The sequence below is a fragment of the Salvelinus alpinus genome, chromosome 6 (assembly GCF_045679555.1).
Source record: "Salvelinus alpinus chromosome 6, SLU_Salpinus.1, whole genome shotgun sequence".
NCBI lineage: Eukaryota > Metazoa > Chordata > Actinopteri > Salmoniformes > Salmonidae > Salvelinus > Salvelinus alpinus.
Window position 1 is genome coordinate 29,231,546 of NC_092091.1, and position 25,526 is coordinate 29,257,071.

The following is a 25,526-nucleotide window of genomic DNA, read 5'->3' on the forward strand; positions in this document are numbered from 1 at the left end:
TTGTGTGGAAGATAAGGTTGCTGATGTTCCCATTTTTGTAATAGTCAGCAAAAAGTGTCTCTTGATTTTCCATAAGGAGCTTCATTTTGTGCTCTTTTCTTGCCTTATCATTCTTTACACTCACAGGGTACTGTATTTTAATTACCTCTGAACAGCAGGAGGGAGCTTCTAAGGCCTCTCCATTTGGTTGGGGTAGACTATTCGACTCTCCTGCCATTGTTGGGCTAATGGTCTTTGACATCTCTCACTTGACACGTCAGTGCTAGTTGAAGCTGTATCAAGTCAGTTACAGTTGAATACAGTTGAAGCTGTATCTCTCTCAGTTCCACAAAAAATCCAAGTTTAACTAACTCTAAATCTATCTTTTTTAAAGAAAATGCTGAAAAATGCAGGAGCTCATCTGATCATCTGATCATGACCTCTCTCTCTCTCTCTCTCCTTGTTAGCTAGCTAGCTTCTTTCAGGAGAGTCCCTAGCAACTGCCTAGCAACAGGTAAACAACTTAGCTAGCTAAGAAAATTGTATAATTTTACTTTTTTCGAAGGCCTTTCTTCTTTGTTTGCTGCTTGTTTGGTCTCCTAATCAGTCTTGCAGTTTTCTTTTGCTTTTTTTCGATATACTTTCCTCTAAAAACCATGTAAAATTCAATATTTTTAGGAGCTCATCTTTTCAGCTGTTGCTGCTTAATTTGGAACTCCGGAACTCTCTCTCTCTCTCTCTCTCTCTCTCTCTCTCTATCTCTCTCTCTCTCTCTCTCTCTCTCTCTCTCTCTCTCTCTCTCTCTCTCTCTCCCTCCCTCCCTCCCTCCCTCTCTCTCTCTCTCTCTGCCCCCCCCGAGCTAATGCCAAGGCTTTAGCTCAGCAGACTAACACAGTGTGATGCACAGGAGACCCACGTTCAAATCTAGGCGGTCTCACTCTCTCTCACACACAACACACACAAGAGAGATCCTGTATCGCCTCTACAGTGTGTGGAACAATCTGTAACTGGACTCTCTGGTCCCTCTCAGGTCCGCCAGATCGCCTGTCCTCTGGATACATACACACCCTGTCATCTCTGTTTTATGAGGCAGCCTGGCTTCAGAGTCATACTTAACATCGTTTACGTATTTAACCTACTAATGGTCTAGTTACTTTAGATAGAAACTAAACGTGCGTAATCCGCGACCATATAGCAATCTGAAAGTTGCATGTTCGTGTCAGGTCAGGGACAACTGTGGCAGTTTAGCTAACCCTTAGCCTAACCCTTCTGCTAAACTTAACCCAATTCACCTAATCTGCTACATAAATTCCCTTAACCTTTCATCTAAAATGATCCTGTCCTTTGTAATCAGTTTACCAAACCACCAACGTAAATTCTCCCCATAATTCTACTTTGTTGTTACAATGCGACAAGCAACCTGGTCTATACTATACATCCTCCAAGAGAATTTACATCATCCAATTCGTATGCTACTGTATGAATGGATTAGATGTGTGCTACTATAGTCCTCTAATTCGTATGATATTGTACAACTGTGATTCAATTCATAATGTGACCTAACATATCATAGGCCTACTAAATGTAAAGTCACAGATTTACATACAGAATAATACGAAATGCACTTAGACCAAGTTGTATGAGGAGACAGAAATAGGAAGCACCTGGTTACGTCACTATGAGGCAAACAGAGTCAACTTGTGTGACACACACGGTCTAACGGACTCCTGACACACACACACACACACACACACACACACACACACACACACACACACACACACACACACACACACACACACACACACACACACACACACACACACACACACACACACACACACACACATAGGGCACACAGCCCCCCTCCCATCACTATTTCTATCTACACAGCTGCAGAAAAAAGAGGAAGAGAGAGAGAGAGAGAGAGAGAGAGACAGAGGAGAGGGCAGCGCGCACACACAACACATGCAGGCAGAACAGCCGAGAAGGCAGAAAAGGACACACGCACTTCCAGTCACACTCTGAAATAACGGATTAGCCAGAGACATAGCAAGGCAGACGGTGATTATTAGGCTACTACATCTCCATTCAAAACAGGTGCTTTACTAGTACATACAAATCTCTTTTATAGGAGCCGGGAGGAATCTCGTCCTGGAATATAATACATTTCACCATCCAGCAGTTTGGAAAAAACAAACAATGCTTTCTGACGGCGACAACTAACTGACAATGATGACATACAGAGGCAATGACAGAAAAGAGCGACTGAGCCTCTCTCTTTTATCTCATCTTTCTCTCCTCTCTCTTCTCTCCTTCCATGAGAATCTGAGCCCGATAAACCTTAACGATTCTCACTCACCACGCGACCAGCGTCCGTCAGTAGGGTCACCTTCGGAATTAACGCGGGCTTCTTGTGGGCGTGCGTGGCGTGCGTTAGAGTGAGTGAGTGACCAATAGCCATTTGGCGAGAGACAAAAAAGAGAGAGTCTGGATATAAGCACGATCCAACCCTCCAGACAGCAACAGAAGCAGCAGCGGGAGCCGGTCCTCCAGAGTAGCCGTCTGGACTCACCCCCAATCCCGCAGCCCCATGCAGGATGCCCGGGGGGGAGCGCTGGTCCTGGGGTGTCCTCCTGGTCCTGCTCAGCCAGAGTTCATGACACCCTGGGCGGCTTCATCATGCGTCTCCTGCCTGGTCCAAGCTCCCAATCCCTCCGGCTACTCTTTCTCTTTATCTTCGTGATGGGGGTTGCCCCTTACCCGGCTCTCACTGCAGGATGCCCAGACAGGTGTGTGTGTGACGACCAGCTGGTGGTCCAGTGCGCTGGGCAGGAGCTCACCTTCTTCCCCAACGACCTCCCTCTAGCCACCCGCCAACTCATCATTTCCAACAACCACATCGGAGAACTTCCAGCATTGCAACTCAACTACCTGTCTGATCTGGTCTACCTGGACATCAGCAACAACACCCTGATGGAGATCTCCGAGTCCACCTTCGGGAATCTCCGGAAGCTGGCCTACCTTGACCTGTCCTTCAATACACTGACCCAGATTGAGGACCGGACTTTTGGACCGTTGTCAAGCCTCGTGATGCTACGGCTAACAGACAATCTGGGGCTAAATGAGATCCACCCGGACGCGTTCTCAGAAAATATTGCTCTGCAGGTGCTGGATGTGAGCAGGAACAACCTGACGACGCTGAACATCAGCTCTCTGATCGCCCTGCCCTCCCTGCGCTCCATGGGGCTCAGCGGGAACCCCTGGAGATGTGACTGTGAGACAGAGGACCTCTGCCTCTGGGTCCAGATAGAAGGATTCAAGTTCCAAGGTGAGAATGGGGATGGAGCAGTTGGGGGGGGGGGGCTCTGTGTGTGTCTGTGGACCACTGTCCATGGGTACAGAAAGCAGGATTCAAGTTGTTCTATGTTTGTTTATAGCGTATGGGTGACCTGTGCCAGTGTCTTGCTCATGTGCTTCTATAAATCTCACTTTGTTGCTGTCTTTAATTCAGCAGCAATAAAGTTTGACAGATGGTCAGAGGAAGTGCACTCCCAATACTCAGGTGGTGTAGTTATTAAGCCTGTAGCTTAGACTGTTGGCCAGCACCATGTGTTTTGTTATTGTACAATTCTGGCGAGTAAACAGGCAGTTGTCCTCTGCTGGGACGGCCACCCAGCAACACTCCAAGGTCTTATCACTGCTTATCGTCACGTCAATTCATTTAGCTAATTTGATGGTGGGCGCTCAGTCAATAGTCCCTGATGGACGACTCACTCCGCTCTCTGCTCCCTGCACGGCACGTCATCCCTGTTATTACAACACACACACACACACACACACACACACACACACACACACACACACACACACACACACACACACACACACACACACACACACACACACACACACACACACACACACACACACACACACACACACACACACACACACACACACACACACATTGAATAATGTCACAGTAGCACAGGGACCACGGTAATGGATTGGCCTCAAAGTCACAATGATCAGAGGACTTCAACACCCCTTTGCTTTATCCCTCCCTCCCTCTTACTCTCTCTCCTCTTTCCCTCCCTCTCTCACTCCCTTTCTCCCTCTCTCTCTCTCTCCTTCTACCTCTCCCCTCTCATATCTCCCTCCTTTCTACCTCCTTCTCTCTCTCTCCCTCTCTCACACCTCACGCCCTTTCCCCTCTAACCTCTCCTCCCCACTCCCTCCCCCTCTCTCTCCCTCTCTCTAACCTCCACCTGTCCTTCACATCACACCAATAACTCTCCCAAAACTCATTCTTTGTCTAATGACTTTTCACACTATCTACACCAGGAGCAGGACAGAGAGGAGCTTACAACGACATCATCACTTCTGCTGTCAGTCAGTTAGCCTACTCTCAAAATAGGAGCCTACTGTTTTAGATCTACTAAAGAGAGTAGAACATATATAACAGTCCTACTCACTAGAGGATAGTAGTCTAATTACTGACACTCAGATCAGTGGAGCATCCCACCATGCATCTTCTATGTGAAACTACCACAATAGCCTTCATGAAGAGGGTTTAGCCTATTGGCACAGGTGGAAAGTCGGGGTTTCACCTGGCTGTACATCTGAGAGGACAGGGAAGAGGTACAGTGTTGACTATGTCCACAGTCAGTGTCAGCAGACCTCTCTATCTGTATCAATGCTATTGGTCCTCTCCTCTCCACCTCACTCTACCCATCCTCCTTTCTCGTCGTTCTTCTTCCACTGATTGTCCTCATTCGTCCAGCTGTACCTGATCTCTCTCTCTCTCTCGCTCGCTCGCTCTCTCTCTCTCTCTCTCTCTCTCTCTCTCTCTCTCTCTCTCTCTCTCTCTCTCTCTCTCTCTCTCTCTCTCTCTCTCTCTCTCTCTCTCTGTGTCTCTCTCTCTCTCTCTCTCTCTCTCTCTCTCTCTCTCTCTCTCTCTCTCTCTCTCTCTCTCTCTCTCTCTCTCTCTCTCTCTCTCTCTCTCTCTCTCTCTCTCTCTCTCTCTCTCTCTCTCTCTCTCTCTCTCTCTATCTCTCTCTATCTCTCTCTCTCTCTCTCTCTCTGTCTCTTTCTCTCTCTCTCTTTCAGTGCCGGTATCAGTGTTAGTCTCAGTGCCATATGCTGTGATGGTCTTTAAACAGGCCAGACCCTCACACTGCATACAGTTTTGTAAGAGTAGCTTGTGTGTGTGTGTGCATGTGTAAATGTGTACGTGTGTGTGTGTCTGTGTGTGTGTGATGCAATCCACTCTAGCGTGTGTGAGTCAGTGTGTGAGGGGTCTCCGGCTGATGAGACCGTGAGGAGGAGAACCTTTGGGAGAGGGGGATGAGAGGAGAGGGGGAGGAGGAGAACATAGAGGAAGAGGTGGAGGGGAAAGCAGTGTGCTGGCTGTTGAGCCTCAACCCTTATTTGACCCCTCACTCTCCATGCACCTGCATCAGGTCCTGGTTACAGGGAGTCACTGGTACTTTGAACTAGACCAGACACCATGGCTGAGAGAGAGGGGATGAGACTTTATTTTTGTACAGTCATCTTGTAATGAAGCATGTCTCCCTTCTCCTTCTTCTCTCCCTCCTGTAGTATGGGATGACATGGGTGTCTATTGATATGGCAGCCATATCATGTACAGTAACCAGAGTGACAGTCAGGAGAGAGGGAATTGGGTCAGGAGGAGAGGGAGGGAGAAAGAGAGGGTGTGTGTGCGTGTCCGTGTGTGTGTGTTTGATAGGGGTCGGTGTACGTGACTGTGTGTCCTCGTTGTTTAAGAGGTCTCATGTTATGACTGTAATGGTGGCGTTAGCTCTTACTCTGAGTGTGTGTGTGTTTGTGTGTGTGCTTGCATGCATGCGTGCGTGTTTGTTCCACCTGGGCTCCCCATGCTTTAACATGATTACTCAGAGCCCATTTAGAGTGTGGCTATGGTCCCTTACATAGCATGCTGTAGTGAGAGGAGGGACCATACCCACATGAAGTAGGGGTGCTGAGGGTGCTGGTAAATAATAATAATAATAATAATAATAATAATATAAAAGGCCTTTATTACTCCTGCATTATTACATATAGTCGGAAATTACTTTTTGATATCAGAGAGGTGGTAACTCACCAGCTTTTTGACCAGAAATACAACTTTCCTAAATTGGATCCTTTGTTCGTACCTCTCAAGATGATTGAACTTATCCCAGAGGCTGCTCCAAGACGCCGGCTGGAGGAGAAGAGGTATTTGGAGTGGAGTCCGACTCAGGAGGAGTGCAAATCATCCACCGCTTCCGAGTATATTACTTGCTTATGTTCAGTCCCTGGAAAATAAAGTAGACGAGCTCAGGGCGAGGATCTCCGTCCAGAGAGACATCAGGGACTGTAACATACTCTGTTTATGGAATCATGGCTCTCTCCAGATATACTGTCCCCGTCCATACATTCAGTGGGGTTCTCAGTACATTGCATAGATAGGAATAAAAAACTCTCCGGGAAGAAGAAAGGCAGAGGTGTATGGTTCATGATTAACTACTCTTGGTTTGATTGTGGTAACGTACAGGAACTCAAGTCCTTTTGTTCACCCAACCTAGAATACCTCACAATCAAACGCTGACTGCATTACCCTCCGAGATAATTTTCTTCGGTCATCGTCAGAGCCGTGTATATTCCCCCTCAAGCAGATACCACGACGGCTCTCAAGGACCTACACTGGACTTTGTGCAAACTGGAAACCGCATATCCTGAGGCCGCATTTATTGTAGCCGAGGACTTTAATAAAGCAAATCTGAGGAAAACGCTTCAAAATTTCTATCAACACATTGCCTGCAATCCTTGCACTTCAAAAACTCTCAACCATTGTTACTCTCGCTTCCGGGATGGCTACAAGGCCCTCCCCTGCCCTCCGTTCAGCAAATCAGATAACAACTCCAGGAAGTTTCTGCCCATAGGCAGAAACTCAAACAGGAAGTACATGTGCTAAGGTCTATTCAATGCTGGTCTGACCAATCGGAATCCATCCTTCAAGATTGTTTTGATCACGCAGAATGGGATATGTTCCGGGTTACCTCTGGGAATAATATTGACGTATACACTGACACGATGACTGAGTGTTTAGGGGATGTGTAAAGGGGATGTTGTTCCACTGCGACGAATAAAACCTATCCAAACCAAAAAACATGGCTAGATGGCAGCATTCGCACAAAACTGAAAGCACGAACCACCGCAGTTAACCACGTCAAGGTGACTGGGAATATGGTTAAATACAAACAGTCCAGTTATGCCCTCCGTAAGGCAATCAAACAGGAAAAACATCTGTACAGAGACAAAGTGGAGTCACAATTCAACGGCTCAGACACGAGACGTATGTGACAGAGACTCCAGACAATCAAACCAGCAATGTCGCAGACACCGACGTATTGCTTCCGGACAGGCTAAACACCTTCTTCCCCCACTTTGATTATAACACAGTGCCGCCGAAGCGGGCCGCTCCCGAGGAATGTGAGCTCTCGTTCTCCGTGGCCGACGTGAGTAAGACATTTAAGAGTTTTAACCCTCGCAAGGCTGCCGGCCCAGACAGCATCCCTAGCCGCGTCCTCAGGACATGTGCAGACCAGCTGGCTGAAGTGTTTATGGACATATTCAATCTCTCCCTATCCCAGTCTGCTGTCCCCACTTGTTTCAAGATGTCCACCAATGTTCCTGTACCCGAAAAAGTGAAGGTAACTGAACTAAATGACTATCACCACGTAGCACTCACTTCTGTCTTCATGAAGTGCTTTGAGAGGCTAGTTAAGGATCATATTACCTTTACCTTACCTGTCATCCTAGACCCACTGCAATTTGCATACCGCCCCAATAGATCCATGGATGATGCAATCGCCATCACACTGCACACTGCCCTATCCCATCTGGCCAAGAGGAATACTTATGTAAGAATGCTGTTCATTGACTAAATTTCAGCCTTCAACACCATAGTACCCTCCAAGCTCATCATTAAGCTCTGGGCCCTGGTGCTGAACACCGCACCGTACAACTAGGTCCTGGACTTCCTGATGGGCCTCTCCAGGTGATGAAGGTAGGCAACAACACCTCCACTATGCTGATCCTCAACACAGGAGTCCCACAATGGTGGGTGCTCAGCCCCCTCCTATACTCCCTTTTCACCCATGACTATGTGGCCTTGCACATCTCCAACTCAATCAACAACAGTAGTAGGCCTGATTACCAACAACGATTAGACAGCCTACAGGGAGGAGGTGAAGGCCCTGGCGGAATGGAGCTGATCGTGGAATTCAGGAGATAGCAGAGGGAGCATGCCCCCATCCACATCAACGGGGCCGCAGTGTACACATCACTGACAATCTGAAATGGTCCACCCACACAGACAGTGTGGTGAAGAAGGTGCAACAGCGCCACTTCAACCTCGGGAGGCGGAAGAAATTTGTCTTGGCCCCTTGAAACTGCCGTTGTTATGAAATAATATATATATATATTTTTTGTGTTGCACCATTATTCTTATGTAATATAACCATATACAATTTCAGTAGCACATTAGGGTGATGGACTGTGCCATACAAACTGCCTCCATAATGTATTAGTCCACTCAGACAGGCGCGAATCAGACAGGTGTCTTGTACACCATGATATAATAGTGCCTTCGGAAAGTATTCAGACCCCTTGACTTTTTCCACATTTTGTTACAACCTTATTGTAAAATGGATTTAAAATAATAATAATCTCAGCAATCTACACACAATACCCCAAAACCGTTTTTTAAAAAGTTTTGCAAAAGTATTAAGAATAAACAACAGAAATACCTTACTTACATAAATATTAAGACCCTCTGCTATGAGACTTGAAATTCAGCTCAGGTGCAGAGTTGAGACAATCATGAGATAAAGCTGCAACTGTGTACCAAAGGAAGGGGGAGGAGAGGACAGAGAAAGGGGTAAAGAGAATAAGGCAGATTTGTATCTTGGGCATTGAGTGCTGTGCCTCGAGGAAAGCTTGGTTTAAGAGAAAGGTAAGAGAAAGACACTGGGTAAGAGAGGAGGGGAGGGAAAGTAAAGTACAGTACAGTATGTCTCTCTCTCAGTCATGGGATGATAGAGTGAAGTGTCTGGTCACCCAGGCTGTGTCCTCTGAGGCATCTAGTGACCTGGATTGGGTGGTTATTGGTAGTGTGGAAGAGGAACATTTTATTTGTTATCTTCTATGGCCTGAAGAAGGGACAGGTCATTCTGTTATTCTTAGTTTCTGTAAGATTGCTAAATTGCATTGTTTCAAGTTGCCCTTTACATTTTTGTAGTCGAAGAGTGGACATGTCCTTGGTATGATTCGTCGTTCTCTTTCCTTTACTATCTGTGGTGATAAGCATGAGTACCGGACTCATTCGAGGGGCATGTGAAACACCCCACCCATACTTGGTCTCTATAAGATGACTGTGAGAACAAAGAGCGAGTTGAATTGGTTTTCCCATGCATGTTCAAATAAAGATTTTTTTATATTGAGATTTGACTGCCTTATGAGTAGGGCTGACCACAATTAGTCGACTGGATGATTTTTTGGTCGTTAGGCTGTTGGTCGAGCAAGATTGTTTTAGTCGAGCAGTAACACATATATACAATATATATACAGAGCCTTCGGAAAGTAATCAGACCCCTTGAATTTTTCCACATTTTGTTAGGTTACAGCCTTATTCTAAAATTGATTAAATTGTTTTTACATATATAACCAGTAGTACATTTACCGTTAATTCCTATAATTTCTAATCTACAATGCTTCTTACTCATTTATTTTACTGCATTCAATATTATTATTGCAGTCTTCCCGTTCTCATTGTCGGAGTGGACACATTGTTTGCGGAGTGCACAACCTTAGCTACACTTGTGAGAAACAACTTTTGGTTTACTTAATTCCATTTACAAATTCTGACAATTTAGTCATTGTCTTTTGTTTGGAGCGCTCCTGTCAATGCTGAGTAAGAAGTAGTCCTATAGGCTACCTGGCCTGTGCTCAAATGTAGGCATAAATGTGCCCATTTGGGGAGCTGATAGTATTTCTGATTGGCTTAAATGCACCACCAATAATGACCTGTGGAGTTGTAGAGTTTCTCATGCAAACTAAGTCTGTTTTTACATCCATTGAGAATTACAACAGGTTTTTTTCTCCATTGAACATCCCATACAAATAAAGGCATTTTAATTAATTATATGATGAGTGCCTTGATCCTCCTTTATATTTGAGTTCCTCAATGCATTTGAAAAATCTTTCCAGCTCTCTCCCTTTTGATAACCACTCAGCGTGAAAGGGAAGAATGTCATGCTCTGATCCAGTGGAAACGTCATAAAATATGCTTCTTATCAGTGATTGACTTCGATTGAAATAGGTTCCGGTACTCATTTTGGATGCTGGTACTGTGTCTATTTAGGTGCAGGTGCTCCACAATACTTTTAAACGACTATTCTATAAGAGGAACAGGAGCTCAAGCAGTAGAAAATGTGACGTGCCGGTACTCAGCTCTGGTAAGCTCCTGCCCAAGTCAAGCACTGCATCTTATCCCTTGTGCAAATAGCCTACAGCTGTGTCTGTCCCGAGCTCACTGGCGCGGGAAAATCTGAGGGCCCAGAATATTTTATTCAATGTTTCAAGTTCGCCAGCACAAGCTTCGGGCAGAAGTTAATAGTTGATACAATGTTTCAAGTTCGTTGCAGACAGGCCATGTGTAGCCAATGTGATTTATAGGATATTTATTTTTATCAGGATATTTTCTACCTGCAGGATGGAATGTTTTTATTTGTTGGCTTTCTAGGCTATTTTTACATAGTTGGCAATGGCAATAGAAGTTACTTTTTAGATTTGTATAATTTTAATTTGGATTTGGATAGAATTTTGATTAACCATATGACAATGATTTTGAGTTACAAAGACGTTATTATAAATTAAATTGAACTGTCTCATGAAAATGTGCATATGAAAAACACAACTGGCATGCAGATCAAATCAAATCAAATCGACGTTTATTTGTCACATGCGCTGAATACAACAGGTTTACCTTACAGTGAAATGCTTACTTACAGGCTCTAACCAACAGTGCAATTAAAATAAAAAAAAGGTATTAGGTGAACAATAGGTAAGTAAAGAAATAAAAACAACAGTAAAAAGATCGGTAGAAATTAAAGATAAATTGGCATTCCACATGAGAAAGGTTGCCGAGTCCTCGTGTAGCCTATTACCGGCAACTTCAGAAGAGTAATGGCAGAATCTGCGAAAGACGTCCTGGAGCTGCGTGGTTGGTATTGGGGGCCTGGATGTTGGGGTTGTTGGGTGGAGTTGGGGCTGGAGGGTCAAGGGTGAGGGTGAGGGAGAGCTGTGTTGGGGCTGGAGGGAGTCCAGTTCCCCAGCTCCCCAGACCAGCTCACAGACCTACAGGCACTGAACCAAAATAGAAGGGTGAGCACTGGGCAATAGTTAAATATTCATAAACAAAGAGAGACTGGGACGAGGGGGGTGTACATGTGACAAAGATAGAGATAAATAAATAAAGAGAGAGAGCATAAGACAGAGACAGAGAGAGAGAGAAACAAAGAGAGAGAGAAAAAAAGAGTGAGAAAGTTTGTGAAAGAGAGAGAGAGAAGAGAGGTTGTAGGGAAAATAAGGACCAGAGTTTTCTGTGGCCCAGATATATCCCTCAAACTCCTAAATCCATTCATTATGATCCGCAGTCAATTACTCCCAGAACAGCTATTATACTATACTGTAACGATGTGCGCTGAGAGTCGGGAAGCAAGTTCAGGGAATGAGTGTTTTAATAAATAAATGAAACATAATACAAAACAAGAAACACGAAAAACGCACAGACAGGAAACAGAAACAATGATGCCTGTGGAAGGAACCAAAGGGAGTGACATATATAGGGCAGGTAATCAAGGAAGTGATGGAGTCCAGATGAGTGATGAGCTGCAGGTGCGTGTAACGATGGTGACAGGTGTGCGCCATAACGAGCAGCCTGGTGACCGAGAGGCCGGACACATGACATATACATTATTAACCAGAAGGAACCATCTAAAGATTCCCTGTGTACTGTTAAATATGTATGCTGTATGTATTGATGACTATGGCATTGTTGTGTGCATTTGCTCTAAGTTCTGAAGCAGGGTAGGGTGGGAGGGTAGCAGTGTGTAAGGGACCGATCAAAATTTACTTGGGGGGGGGGGGGGGGGGCTGATCCAACTCAAGGTGTCATAAAAAAAGGTGCCCTCCTCCCCATGTTTAAAAATATTTTCACATGACCCTTCCCTTGTACTGAAAATAAATTGAACACCCTCCCACTGGATAGAATGAACTCAAAATAATGTTTATGACCCCAAATAACAATAACTGTAGCGACCCTGTGTTTATAAACATGGATATCTACATTGCTTTTGTGGAACAGTTGATGCCACGCAGGGCTACGGGCCAGAAGTCTGAGGGTTCGCCAATCACCAAGGACGAGACACTACCTGCCTCTCATTACTTCACTATCAGTGCTGGTTGCAGACAATGATCAGCTAGGGGGAAACCAGATTTTCAACATTTGTACATGTTGGTAGGGGTAAAGTGACTATGCATAGATAATAAACATTGCGTAGCAGGGGTGTCAATGTAAATAGTCCGGTGGCCATTTGATTATTTGTTCAGCAGTCTTATGGCTTGAGCTGTTAAGGAGCCTTTTGGACCTAGACTTGGCACTCCGGTACCGCTTGCCATGCGGTAGCAGAGAGAACAGTCTATGACTTGGGTGACAGGTGTCTTTAACAATTTTTGGGGCCTTTCTCTGAAGGAAAAATATAATTTCCTTTAAATCAGTGCGTGCGAGCACTCTGTCATAGACTTTCTCTATCTCCATCAATTTCATTCAAATTGCATCTACAATAGATTGATATATATAAAATGTATATATATACATCAATATACATATATTTATATATACAGTGGGGAGAACAAGTATTTGATACACTGCCGATTTTGCAGGTTTTCCTACTTACAAAGCATGTAGAGGTCTGTAATTTTTATCATAGGTACACTTCAACTGTGAGAGACGGAATCTAAAACAAAAATCCAGAAAATCACATTGTATGATTTTTAAGTAATTCATTTGCATTTTATTGCATGACATAAGTATTTGATCACCTACCAACCAGTAAGAATTCCGGCTCTCACAGACCTGTTAGTTTTTCTTTAAGAAGCCCTCCTGTTCTCCACTCATTACCTGTATTAACTGCACCTGTTTGAACTCGTTACCTGTATAAAAGACACCTGTCCACACACTCAATCAAACAGACTCCAACCTCTCCACAATGGCCAAGACCAGAGAGCTGTGTAAGGACATCAGGGATAAAATTGTAGACCTGCACAAGGCTGGGATGGGCTACAGGACAATAGGCAAGCAGCTTGGTGAGAAGGCAACAACTGTTGGCGCAATTATTAGAAAATAGAAGAAAATAGAAGAAGTTCAAGATGATGGTCAATCACCCTCGGTCTGGGGCTCCATGCAAGATCTCACCTCGTGGGGCATCAATGATCATGAGGAAGGTGAGGGATCAGCCCAGAACTACACGGCAGGACCTGGTCAATGACCTGAAGAGAGCTGGGACCACAGTCTCAAAGAAAACCATTAGTAACACACTACGCCGTCATGGATTAAAATCCTGCAGCGCACACAAGGTCCCCCTGCTCAAGCAGGCGCATGTCCAGGCCCGTCTGAAGTTTGCCAATGACCATCTGGATGATCCAGAGGAGGAATGGGAGAAGGTCATGTGGTCTGATGATTCAAAAATAGAGCTTTTTGGTCTAAACTCCACTCGCCGTGTTTGGAGGAAGAAGAAGGATGAGTACAACCCCAAGAACACCATCCCAACCGTGAAGCATGGAGGTGGAAACATCATTCTTTGGGGATGCTTTTCTGCAAAGGGGACAGGACGACTGCACCGTATTGAGGGGAGGATGGATGGGGCCATGTATTGCGAGATCTTAGCCAACAACCTCCTTCCCTCAGTAAGAGCATTGATGATGGGTCGTGGCTGGGTCTTCCAGCATGACAACGACCCGAAACACACAGCCAGGGCAACTAAGGAGTGGCTCCGTAAGAAGTATCTCAAGGTCCTGGAGTGGCCTAGCCAGTCTCCAGACCTGAACCCAATAGAAAATCTTTGGAGGGAGCTGAAAGTCCGTATTGCCCAGCGACAGCCCCGAAACCTGAAGGATCTGGAGAAGGTCTGTATGGAGGAGTGGGCCAAAATCCCTGCTGCAGTGTGTGCAAACCTGGTCAAGAACTACAGGAAACGTATGATCTCTGTAATTGCAAACAAAGGTTTCTGTACCAAATATTAAGTTCTGCTTTTCTGATGTATCAAATACTTATGTCATGCAATAAAATGCAAATTAATTACTTAAAAATCATACAATGTGATTTTCTGGAGTTTTGTTTTAGATTCCGTCTCTCATAGTTGAAGTGTACCTATGATAAAAATTACAGACCTCTACATGCTTTGTAAGTAGGAAAACCTGCAAAATCGTCAGTGTATCAAATACTTGTTCTCCCCACTGTATATATATACACACACAGTGCATTCAGAAAGGATTCAGACCCCTTGACTTTTTCCACATTTTCTTACGTTACAGCCTTACTCTAAAATGTATTAAATCGTTTTTTCCCCATAATGACGAAGCAAAAACAAGTTTTTAGACATTTTTGCAAATTGATAAAAAATAAGACAATGAAATATCACGCTTACATACATATTCAGACACTTTACTCAGTACTTTGTTGAAGCACCTTTGACAGCGATTACAGCCTTGAGTCTTCTTGGGTATGACGCGACAAGCTTGGCAAACCTGTATTTGGGGAGTTTATTCCATTCTTCTCTGCAGATCCTCTCAAGCTCTGTCAGGTTAGTTGGGGAGCGTTACTGCACAGCTATTTTCAGGTCTCTTCAGAGATGTTAAATCGGGTTCAAGTCCAGGCTCTGGCTGCGCCACTCAAGGACTTTCAGAGACTTGTCCCAAAGCCACTCCTGCGTTGTCTTGGCTGTGTGCTTAGGGTCGTTGTCCTGTTGGAAGGTGAACTTCGCCCCAGTCTGAGGTCCTGAGCACTCTGGAACAGGTTTTCATCAAGGATCTCTCTGTACTTTGCTCCGTTTATCTTTCCCCCAATCCTAACTAGTCTCCCAGTCCCTGCCGCTGAAAAACATCCCTACAGCATGACGGTGCCACTACCATGCTTCACCATAGGGATGGTGCCCGGTTTCCTCCAGACATGACGCTTGGCATTCAGGCCAAAGAGTTCCCCCTTGGTTTCATTAGACCAGAGAATCTTGTTTCTCATGGTCTGAGAGTCTTTAGGTGCCTTTTGGCAAACTCCAAGTGGGCTGTTATGTGCCTTTTACTGAGGAGTGGCTTCCATCTCGCCACTACCATAAAGGCCTTATCGGTGGAGTGCTGCAGAAATGTTTGTCCTTCTGGAAGGTTCTCCCATCTCCACAGGGGAACTTTGGAGCTCTTTCAGAGTGGCCATCGGGTTCTTGGTCACCTCCCTGACCAAGGCCCTTCTCCCCTGATATCTCAGTTTGGCCGAGCTGCCAGCTCTAGGAAGAATCATGGTGGTTCCAAACTTCTTTCATTTAAGAATGATGGAGGCCACTGTGTTCTTGGGGACCTTCAAAGCTGCATAATTTTTTTGGTACCCTTCCCCAGATCTGTGCCTCGACACAATCCTGTCTCAGGGCTCTACAGACAATTCCTTTGACCTCATGGCTTGGTTTTTGCTCTGACATGCACGGTCAACTGTCGGACCCTATATAGACAGGTGTGTGCCTTTACAAATCGTGCCCAATAATCGAATTTACCGCAAGTGAACTCTAATCAAGTATATATACGCATATATGTATATATACACTACCGGTCAAAAGTTTTAGAACACTTACTCATTCAAGGGTTTTTATTCATGTTTACTATATTCTGCATTGTAGAGTAATAGTGAAGACATCAAAACTATGAAATAACACACATAACACCGGGATGCTGGCCTTCAGTAACGGATGATATCTGCATGTGTATTTCCCACCATAAAGAATGGAGGAGGAGGTGTTATGGTGTGGGGGTGCTTTGCTGGTGACACTGTCTGGGATTTATTTAGAATTCACAGCACACTTAACCAGCATGGCTACCACAGCATTATGCAGCGATACGCCATCCCATCTGGTTTGGGCATAGTGGGACTATCATTTGTTTTTCAACAGGACAATGACCCAACACACCTCCAGGTTGTGTAAGGGCTATTTTACCAAGAAGGAGAGTGATGGAGTGCTGCATCAGATGACCTGGCCTCCACAATCCCCCGACCTCAACCAAATTGAGATAGTTTGGGATGAGTCGGACCGCAGAGTGAAGGAAAAGCAGCCAACAAGTGCTGAGCATATGTGTGAACTCCTTCAAGACTGTTGGAAAAGCATTCCAGGTGATACTGGTTGAGAGAATGCCAAGAGTGTACAAAGCTGTCATCAAGGCAAAGGGTGGTGTCACGATCGTCGTATGGTGGAAGAGAGGAGGACCAAAGCGCAGCGTGGTTAGAATACATTCTTCTATTTATTGAAGACGAAAAAACGAAGAACACTTTACAAACTAAACAAAACAACAAACCGACGAACGTGAAGCTATATAAACAATGTGCTGACATGCAACATAGACATAGACAATCACCCACGAACTACCTAATGAATATGGCTGCCTAAATATGGTTCCCAATCAGAGACAACGATAGACAGCTGTCTCTAATTGAGAACCAATCTAGGCAACCATAGACATACATACACCTAGACCAGACACTGCCCCATAAACATACAAAACCCCTAGACAATACAAAACACATACATCCCCCATGTCACACCCTGACCTAACTAAAATAATAAAGAAAACAAAGATAACTAAGGCCAGGGCGTGACAGTACCCCCCCCCCCCCCCAAAGGTGCGGACTCCGGCCGCAAAACCTGACACAGAAGGGGAGGGTCCGGGTGGGCCTTCTCACGGCGGCGGCTCGGGTGCGGGACGTGGACCCCACTCCACCATAGTCAATACCCACTTTGGTGGTGCCTCTGGAGCGGGGACCCTTACAGCGAGTCTCGGACTGAAGACCATCCTAGAGGGCACCACTGGACGGAGGGGCAGCTCCGGACTGAGGGGCAGCTCCGGACTGAGGGGCAGCGCCGGACTGAGGGGCAGCTCCGGACTGAGGGGCAGCGCCGGACTGAGGGGCAGCTCCGGACTGAGGGGCAGCTCCGGACTGAGGGGCAGCTCCGGACTGAGGGGCAGCTCCGGATGCGCCTGACTGGCGGGCGGCTCTGGCAGCTCCTGACTGGCTGGCGGCTCTGGCAGTTCCTGACTGGCGGGCGGATCTGGCAGCTCCTGACTGGCGGGCGGCTCTGGCGGCTCCTGACTGGCGGGTGGGTCTGGCGGCTCCTGACTGGCGGGCGGCTCTGGCAGCTCCTGACTGACGGACGGCTCTAGCGGCTCCTGACTGACGGGCGGCTCTAGCGGCTCAGGACAGACGGGCGGCTTTGACGGCTCAGGACAGACGGGCGGCTCTGATGGCTCCGGACAGACGGGCGGCTCTGACGGCTCCGGACAGACGGGCGGCTCAGACGGCGCTGTGCAGACGGGCAGCGCAGGCGGCGCTGGGCAGACGGACAGCTCAAACGGCGCTGGGCAGACGGGCAGTGCAGGCGGTGCTGGGCAGACGGGCAGCGCAGGCAGCGCTGGGCAGACGGCATACTCTGGCCTGCTGAGGCGCACAGTAGGCCTGGTGCGTGGTGCCGGAACTGGTGGTACCGGGCTAAGGACACGCACCTCAAGGCTAGTGCGGGGAGCAGCAACAGGGCGTACAGGGCTCTGGAGACGCACAGGAGGCTTGGTGCGTGGTGCCGGAACTGGTGGTACCGGGCTGGAGACACGCACCACAGGGCGAGTGCGTGGAGGACGGCGGCTTTGACGGCTCAGGACAGACGGGCGGCTCTGATGGCTCCGGACAGACGGGCGGCTCAGATGGCGCTGGGCAGACGGGCAGCGCAGGCGGCGCTGGGCAGACGGACAGCTCAAACGGCGCTGGGCAGACGGGGAGTGCAGGCGGTGCTGGGCAGACGGGCGGCGCAGGCGGCGCTGGGCAGACGGCATACTCTGGCCTGCTGAGGCGCACAGTAGGCCTGGTGCGTGGTGCCGGAACTGGTGGTACCGGGCTAAGGACACGCACCTCAAGGCTAGTGCGGGGAGCAGCAACAGGGCGTACAGGGCTCTGGAGACGCACAGGAGGCTTGGTGCGTGGTGCCGGAACTGGTGGTACCGGGCTGGAGACACGCACCACAGGGCGAGTGCGTGGAGGACGGCGGCTTTGACGGCTCAGGACAGACGGGCGGCTCTGATGGCTCCGGACAGACGGGCGGCTCAGACGGCGCTGGGCAGACGGGCAGCGCAGGCGGCGCTGGGCAGACGGACAGCTCAAACGGCGCTGGGCAGACGGGCAGTGCAGGCGGTGCTGGGCAGACGGGCAGCGCAGGCGGCGCTGGGCAGACGGCATACTCTGGCCTGCTGAGGCGCACAGTAGGCCTGGTGCGTGGTGCCGGAACTGGTGGTACCAGGCTAAGGACACGCACCTCAAGGCTAGTGCGGGGAGCAGCAACAGGGCGTACAGGGCTCTGGAGACGCACAGGAGGCTTGGTGCGTGGTGCCGGAACTGGTGGTACCGGGCTGGAGACACGCACCACAGGGCGAGTGCGTGGAGGAGGAACAGGGCTCTGGAGACGCACTGGAAGCCTGGTGCGTGGTGTTGGCACTGGTGGTACTGGGCTGGGGCGAGGAGGTGGCACCGGATAGACCGGACCGTGAAGGCGTACTGGAGCTCTTGAGCACCGAGCCTGCCCAACCTTACCTGGTTGAATGCTCCCCGTAGCCAGGCCAGTGCGGGGAGGTGGAATAACCCGCACTGGGCTGTGCTGGCGAACCGGGGACACCATGCGTAAGGCTGGTGCCATGTACACCGGCCCGAGGAGACGCACTGGAGACCAGATGCGTTGAGCCGGCTTCATGGTACCTGGCTCGATGCCCGCTCTAGCCCGGCCGATACGAGGAGCTGGGATGTACCGCACCGGGCTATGCACACGTACAGGAGACACCGTGCGCTCTTCCGCATAACACGGTGTCTCCCCATACTCTCGCTCTCCACGGTAAGCACGGGGAGTTGCCGCAGGTTTCCTACCTGACTTCGCCACACTCCCCTTTAGCCTCCCCCCCCAAGACATTTTTGGGGCTGCCTCTCTGGCTTCCAGCCACGCTTCCGTGCTGCCTCCTCATACCACCGCCTCTCGGCTTTAGCTACCTCCAGCTCTTCACGAGGACGGCGATATTCTCCAGATTGTGCCCAGGGTCCTCCGCCCTCCAGAATTTCCTCCCAAGTCCATGAGTCCTGCGATCGCTGCTGCTGCCTTTTACCACGCTGCTTGGTCCTTTGTTGGTGGGTGATTCTGTCTTTGTGTTCTCTGCACCAGATAGGACTGTTTCGGTTTTGCAACGTTTGTTATTTTGTTTTGTGTTCGTGTTCAGTTGATTATTATTAAAACATGGACACCTACTACGCTGCGTCTTGGTCAGACGAAGAGGAGGAAGGCTGCCGTTACAGGTGGCTACTTTGAAGAATATCAAATATAAAATATATTTTGATTTGTTTAACAATTTTTTGTTTACCACATGATTCCATATGTGTTATTTCATAGTTTTGATGTCTTCACTATTATTCTACAATGTAGAAAATAGTAAAAATAAAGAAAAACCCTTGAATGATAGGTGTGTCCAAACTTGTGACTGGTACTGTGTATATATATAAACACACTGAGTATACAAAACATTAAGAGACAGGTTAAATAAAGATTTTTAGCCTTAAGAATATTGAGACGTGAATTCTGTATGTGTGCCATTCATAGGGTGAATGGGCAAGACAACAGATTTAAATGCCTTTGAACGGGGTATGGTAGTAGTAGGCGCACCGGTTTGTGTCAAGAACTGCAATGCTGCTGGGTTTTTCACAATCAACGAAGCATTGGAATGCTTTGGAATGCTTTCGACACCTTGTAGAGTCCATGCCATGATGAATTGAGGCTGTTCTAAGGGCAAAAGGGGGGATGCAACTCAATATTAGGAAGGTGTTCTTAATGTTTTGTACACTAACATAGATGTCCTAGCCTACCTCTTTCAGGTAATAATTTCAGGTAATAAATTCATTGCAGTTATTAGCCTTATATTTAGCTAATGAATGATGGGCTATGTATAAGCTTCTAATTGTTAGCCTCTGTCTCTTGTACAATACGCACCTGCGCTCGGCTGACCTCTCACCTTAAAAAATGTTCCTTAGCTCTTGGAGTCCCAGGAAAAGTAAGACATTTTCACTGTAGCCTAGAATAGAATGTTGTACTCACTTGAAAACAATAATGCAATTACTCATGGCATTGTGGTGTTGTAGGCTAGTCTAGGTAGGATAACTGTATTGTCCCTAAACAAGATCAATAGGGAAGATTTTTTATCTGTGTCTCATGTCATCACTGTCCTTTCATGCGTAATGATGCACCTGGCCTCTCCGCTGCCTATCAGCTATTCCTATCTGTTCTTGTCGATTCATATTAAAACTTGATGCAGCTTTTAATGTTTTTATGTGTGGTATGATTGCTAGTTAGCCTATTGCAGATCTGGACATACGATACACCTACCACTATTGTCACTATGAATGGTGGATAGAGGGCAGGATAGACTGTTAGACTGGTAGACTATCCTGACCTGTGGTATAGTAAAAGTTAGAGCATGGAAAAGCGTATTGCATAAGGGAAGTACCAAAACACGTTGATATAGGGGAGGCACATGCAAGCAGATGAGGAAATTTGGCTAGGATGGAAGACATTATATAGTAAAACCTGAAAAAGAGAGAATGTTAACCAGGGGAAAAACACAGTACCCTCTCCTGTGCCCAATAAAAAAAACACACAACTCTTCCCAAAAGTTTGGCAACCCTCCCCTATTTTGGCAGCTGGGTTACCTGTGATACAAGTCAGTATTCGACGTCCATCCATGTCTGAGGACGTTGGGAGATGACATGGAAACCGGCCATCTGCCTCTAATTCCAAAATACATTTATTTTTGAGATTTTGGTTTTAAGCCTATCCCTTACCTTAACCATTCGGAGTTAATGCCTAACCTTAAGATTTCGGAGATCATTCCTAAACTTAACCTTAAACACTTCAAAATGTAACATTTGCAACAACTTCGAAATTTGATGTTTGAGAAACATGAATGAACGTTTAATTCTGACGTGAGACTTTGAGAGCTAGTTTTATTTTGGACCACCCCTCCCCCCCAGTAAATTGCGATCTGTCCCTAAGACAGAGGCATGGGTGTGAGCGAAATGAGACATCAAGCGAAATGAGAGTAAGATAGACAGAACGAATGTGAGTGAGAATAGGGGGACAGAGAAAGACAAATACATAGGAAAACAGAGAGAAAGAGGCAGGGAGAGAGAGAATGAGATTAACAATAAGACAGAAAACCGTTCTGGAGAAAGAGAGATGAGAGTGAAAATGAGACGGAGAAAGTGATGAAGACAAATTGAGAGAACGAACAAGGGAGTGAGAGAAAGAGCTGTTGCTATCTGACCTTCACTCTCTCCTCATCCTTTGCCGGAGGAAGGCGGGACTACCGAGAAAGGATTGAGGGAGGGATGAGGCAGTGATGGTGATAGTGATCTGACTAATACCATACTGGAGAGGAGAGAGCATGAAGCTGTGTGTGTGTGTGTGTGTGTGTGTGTGTGTGTGTGTGTGTGTGTGTGTGTGTGTGTGTGTGTGTGTGTGTGTGTGTGTGTCTGTGTGTCTGTGTGTGTGTGTGTGTGTCTGTGTGTGTGTGTGTGTGTGTGTGTGTGTGTGTGTGTGTGTGTGTGTGTGTGTGTGTGTGTGTGTGTGTGTGTGTGTGTGTGTGTGTGTGTGTGTGTGTGTGTGTGTGTGTGTTAGTGCGTGCGTGCGTGCGTGCGGTGTGTGTGAAGGAAATATTCAGCCTAGTCGGTGAGATGAAAAAAGGTCAACAATTCTTAGTCAACTCTCTCTCTCTCTCTCTCTCTCTCTCTCTCTCTCTCTCTCTCTCTCTCTCTCTCTCTCTCTCTCTCTCTCTCTCTCTCTCTCTCTCTCTCTCTCTCTCTCTCTCTCTCTCTCTCTCTCTCTCTCTCTGTACAGCTAAAGAGAAATGCAGATTTCTTTTACCAAACAAAACCAGTTCTTGAAATATAATGAAAAAAAGAGGCTGGTACTCACTTAAATCAGATTTTAATATTTTACAGCCAGTGCTTATTTGTTTGGAGGGCAAAAGCCCCCTTTCTCAGAATTAGCAGTCAAGAGCATAACCACATCAGTGGATCTCTCACACACATGCAGTAGCACACACACACACACACACACACACAAACACGCACACACACACACACAGTCCCACCAGTGGTGTGCGTAGCCAAAGAGTTCTATTTTCATGTTTTTTCCCCTTCAGATTCACTGTTTAATAGTCACATTTAATAGTCACATTTTAAGTGTTGCAGGTGTGATTTCAGGGTACAGTGAAAATCTTAGGCTCTGAGCTCCAACATGCAGGATTAAGTGACATAAAACAATGAAAATGGTAATAAAAAACAACAACAATAGAAATAGCACTATATACATAATAAAAACTGTAGCAGTGATGAATAAATACATGTCCATTGGTGTGGAGGCAGACTAAATGACCATCGAGGGGGTGTGGGGACCAAGTGAAATAAAACAATACAGATAATAATAAAAAAAGGTCATAACATGGGGCAGAGGTCCCTGATGATCTTCTTGGCCTTCCTGCGACACCTGGTGTTGTAGTTGTCCTGGAGGGCTAGCAGTGTGCACCCAATGGTGCGTTCAGCTGCACGTATCACCCTCTGAAGCGCCTTGCGGTCCTCTCGATGGTGCTCCTGTAGAACACTGTGAGGACCCTCGGGACAGGCTGAGTCGTTGTCGTGCCTTCGTCACACACCAGGCAGCAGGCCACACACACACACACACACACACACACACACACACACACACACACACACACACACACACACACACACACACACACACACACACACACACACACACACACACACACACACACACACACACACACATGCACAAGCACATAGTACAGCTACTCACACACCACAGGAGGTTGGTGGCACCTTAATTGGTGAGGACGGGCTTGTGGTAATGGCTGGAGGGGAGTAGGTGGAATGTCATCAAATACATCAAACACATGGATTCATGCTATCCGATTGGCTCTATTCCAGCCATTATTATAAGCCTTCCTCCCCTCAGCAACCTCCACTGTCACACACACATCCACACGTCATTCTAAGCTATTTGTTCTGCATCTATGAGGTTGGGAGGAAATATTAAAATGATAAAAGACACAAGTAGCATCCTCCTCATCTGTAGGATTACCATATGTACACTAACATGGTACACACACACACACACACACACACACACACACACACACACACACACACACACACACACACACACACATGCACTGTCATAATTAGTGTGTTATAAATAGCTCTGGCTACAGTTGGACTAGGAGTCTGCCCTCCATGTTAATACTTCACAACCAATATCAGCTATCTCTCTCTGTGTGTGTGTGTGTGTGTGTGTGTGTGTGTGTGTGTGTGTGTGTGTGTGTGTGTGTGTGTGTGTGTGTGTGTGTGTGTGTGTGTGTGTGTGTGTGTGTGTGTGTGTGTGTGTGTGTGTGTGTGTGTGTGTGTGTGTGTGTGTGTGTGTGTGTGTGTGTGTGTGTGGTACTTGACTACGCTATGAAGTGGTGGGACTCACTCTATTATCTGACTTCATTGCTGCTTTCTCTGAGTCAAGAGAGGAAAGAGGAGGAAGGGAGAGAGAGAGCGAAGGGAAAAAGAGAGAGCGAAGGGAGAGAGAGACGGAAGGGAGAGGGAGGGATGGTAAAGAGAGAGGGAAGGGAGAGAGAGCGAAGGGAGAGAGAGCGAAGGGAGAGAGAGCGAAGGGAGAGAGAGCGAAGGGAGAGAGAGCGAAGGGAGAGAGAGAGAGATGTTTGGTTATGTTTTAGGAATGTAATTTCTCCAGCACTCCAGCGAAATTGAAATAGTCTTGTATTTAGCTCTGCTGTGTGTGATATTGAGTCTGGATAGAAGCCCCTCACAGTCTCACGTCAGAATTAGACATTCATCCATGTTTTGAATTTTGAAGTTTCCAAGTGTTTAAGGTTAAGTTTAGGCATGAACCCCACATTTTTAGGGACAGGTTTAAAAGAAAAATATTATGGACGTCGAATACTGACTTGTATCATGGGTGACCTGGCTGAGCAGTCGTGTCAGTGCTCAGTGAGTGTGGGTTCAGTTGGTCTGGTTCTCAGTTGCTTCTCTCCTCACACTCCTGCGACTGGCACTGCTCACTCTGTCAAGGTCACACACATAGTAATGGGAGGAGAGTGTGTGTAACCATCTAAAACTGCTAAAACTGAGTTGTGTGCATGCATGGGTGTGTGTGTGTGATCCTGAGTCATAGGTGCTTCAGTGTAGACTCAGCAGTATTGACATTACTCTACTCTGCAGCACACACACTTATTTAGCTTTTAGAATACTGTACAGTAGGCTACTATCTCAGATGTCCCAGGTTCAATACCTGGCATCAGAGTTGCTCACTTTAATTGTCTTTTAACACAGGTAACAAAGGTCCTGTTTCTTGTTTTAATGCCGGTACTGAGGCATTTGAATATTTGAGGTTCCCATTCTCCATAGCAGTCAGCACCGACCCACTTCAACCATTGATGGTCAGTCACACGTCCAATGTTGATTGACTTTGAGAGACCAAATTACCCTTTCTAATTTACCATTGGACCATGATGTGCTCGTTGGGACTTTGACTGTAGTCTCAAGTTTAAGCTTGGGTTCAGACTTCAGGTTAGGGGTCAGAGGTCAGGGATCAAGGTCATCTGAGAGCCCTAGAAGTGGTATGTGGTTATCAATCTTCTAGCAAGCTGAATGTGAGTTCCAAATGCTTTTAAATGGAACTCTTGTTTTCCTATTATAGTGAGCAGCATGGAGCCTGAAGTAGCAGTATGGGACTTCAACTTGTATCTTTATTCAGGCTCATGCTATACAGTAGAACGTTATGCATCTCTTCCTATTAGTCCAGTTACTGCTGCTACTGCTCCTGTACTGTGGAGCCAGGAGTTAAGTTAAGCATTTTAATGTCTACTTTCTCCCAGTTTAGAGAGAGAGAGAGTGTGTGTGTGTGTGTGTGTGTGTGTGGCCTGCTGCCTGGTGTGTGGGTGCGTGTGTGTGTGTGTGTGTGTGTGTGTGTGTGGCCTGCTGCCTGGTGTGTGGGTGCGTGTGCATGTATCACTGGTTGTGGATAATAACCTTGTTTGCTGTGTTTTGAAGATTAATTATTGCT

At 46.8% G+C, this 25,526-nt stretch overlaps 1 protein-coding gene across 1 annotated transcript in view; it reads left to right on the forward strand.

Annotated features, from left to right (window-relative positions):
- The first annotated feature begins 2,443 nt into the window (after positions 1-2,443).
- Positions 2,444-25,526, forward strand: part of LOC139578501 (leucine-rich repeat-containing protein 52-like) — a 27,554-nt gene continuing 4,471 nt past the window's right edge. Inside the window, exon 1 of the mRNA XM_071406181.1 lies at positions 2,444-3,310. Within this exon, the coding sequence (XP_071262282.1) occupies positions 2,662-3,310 (649 nt within the window). The 5' untranslated portion in view covers positions 2,444-2,661. The remainder of the gene's footprint in view (positions 3,311-25,526) is intronic.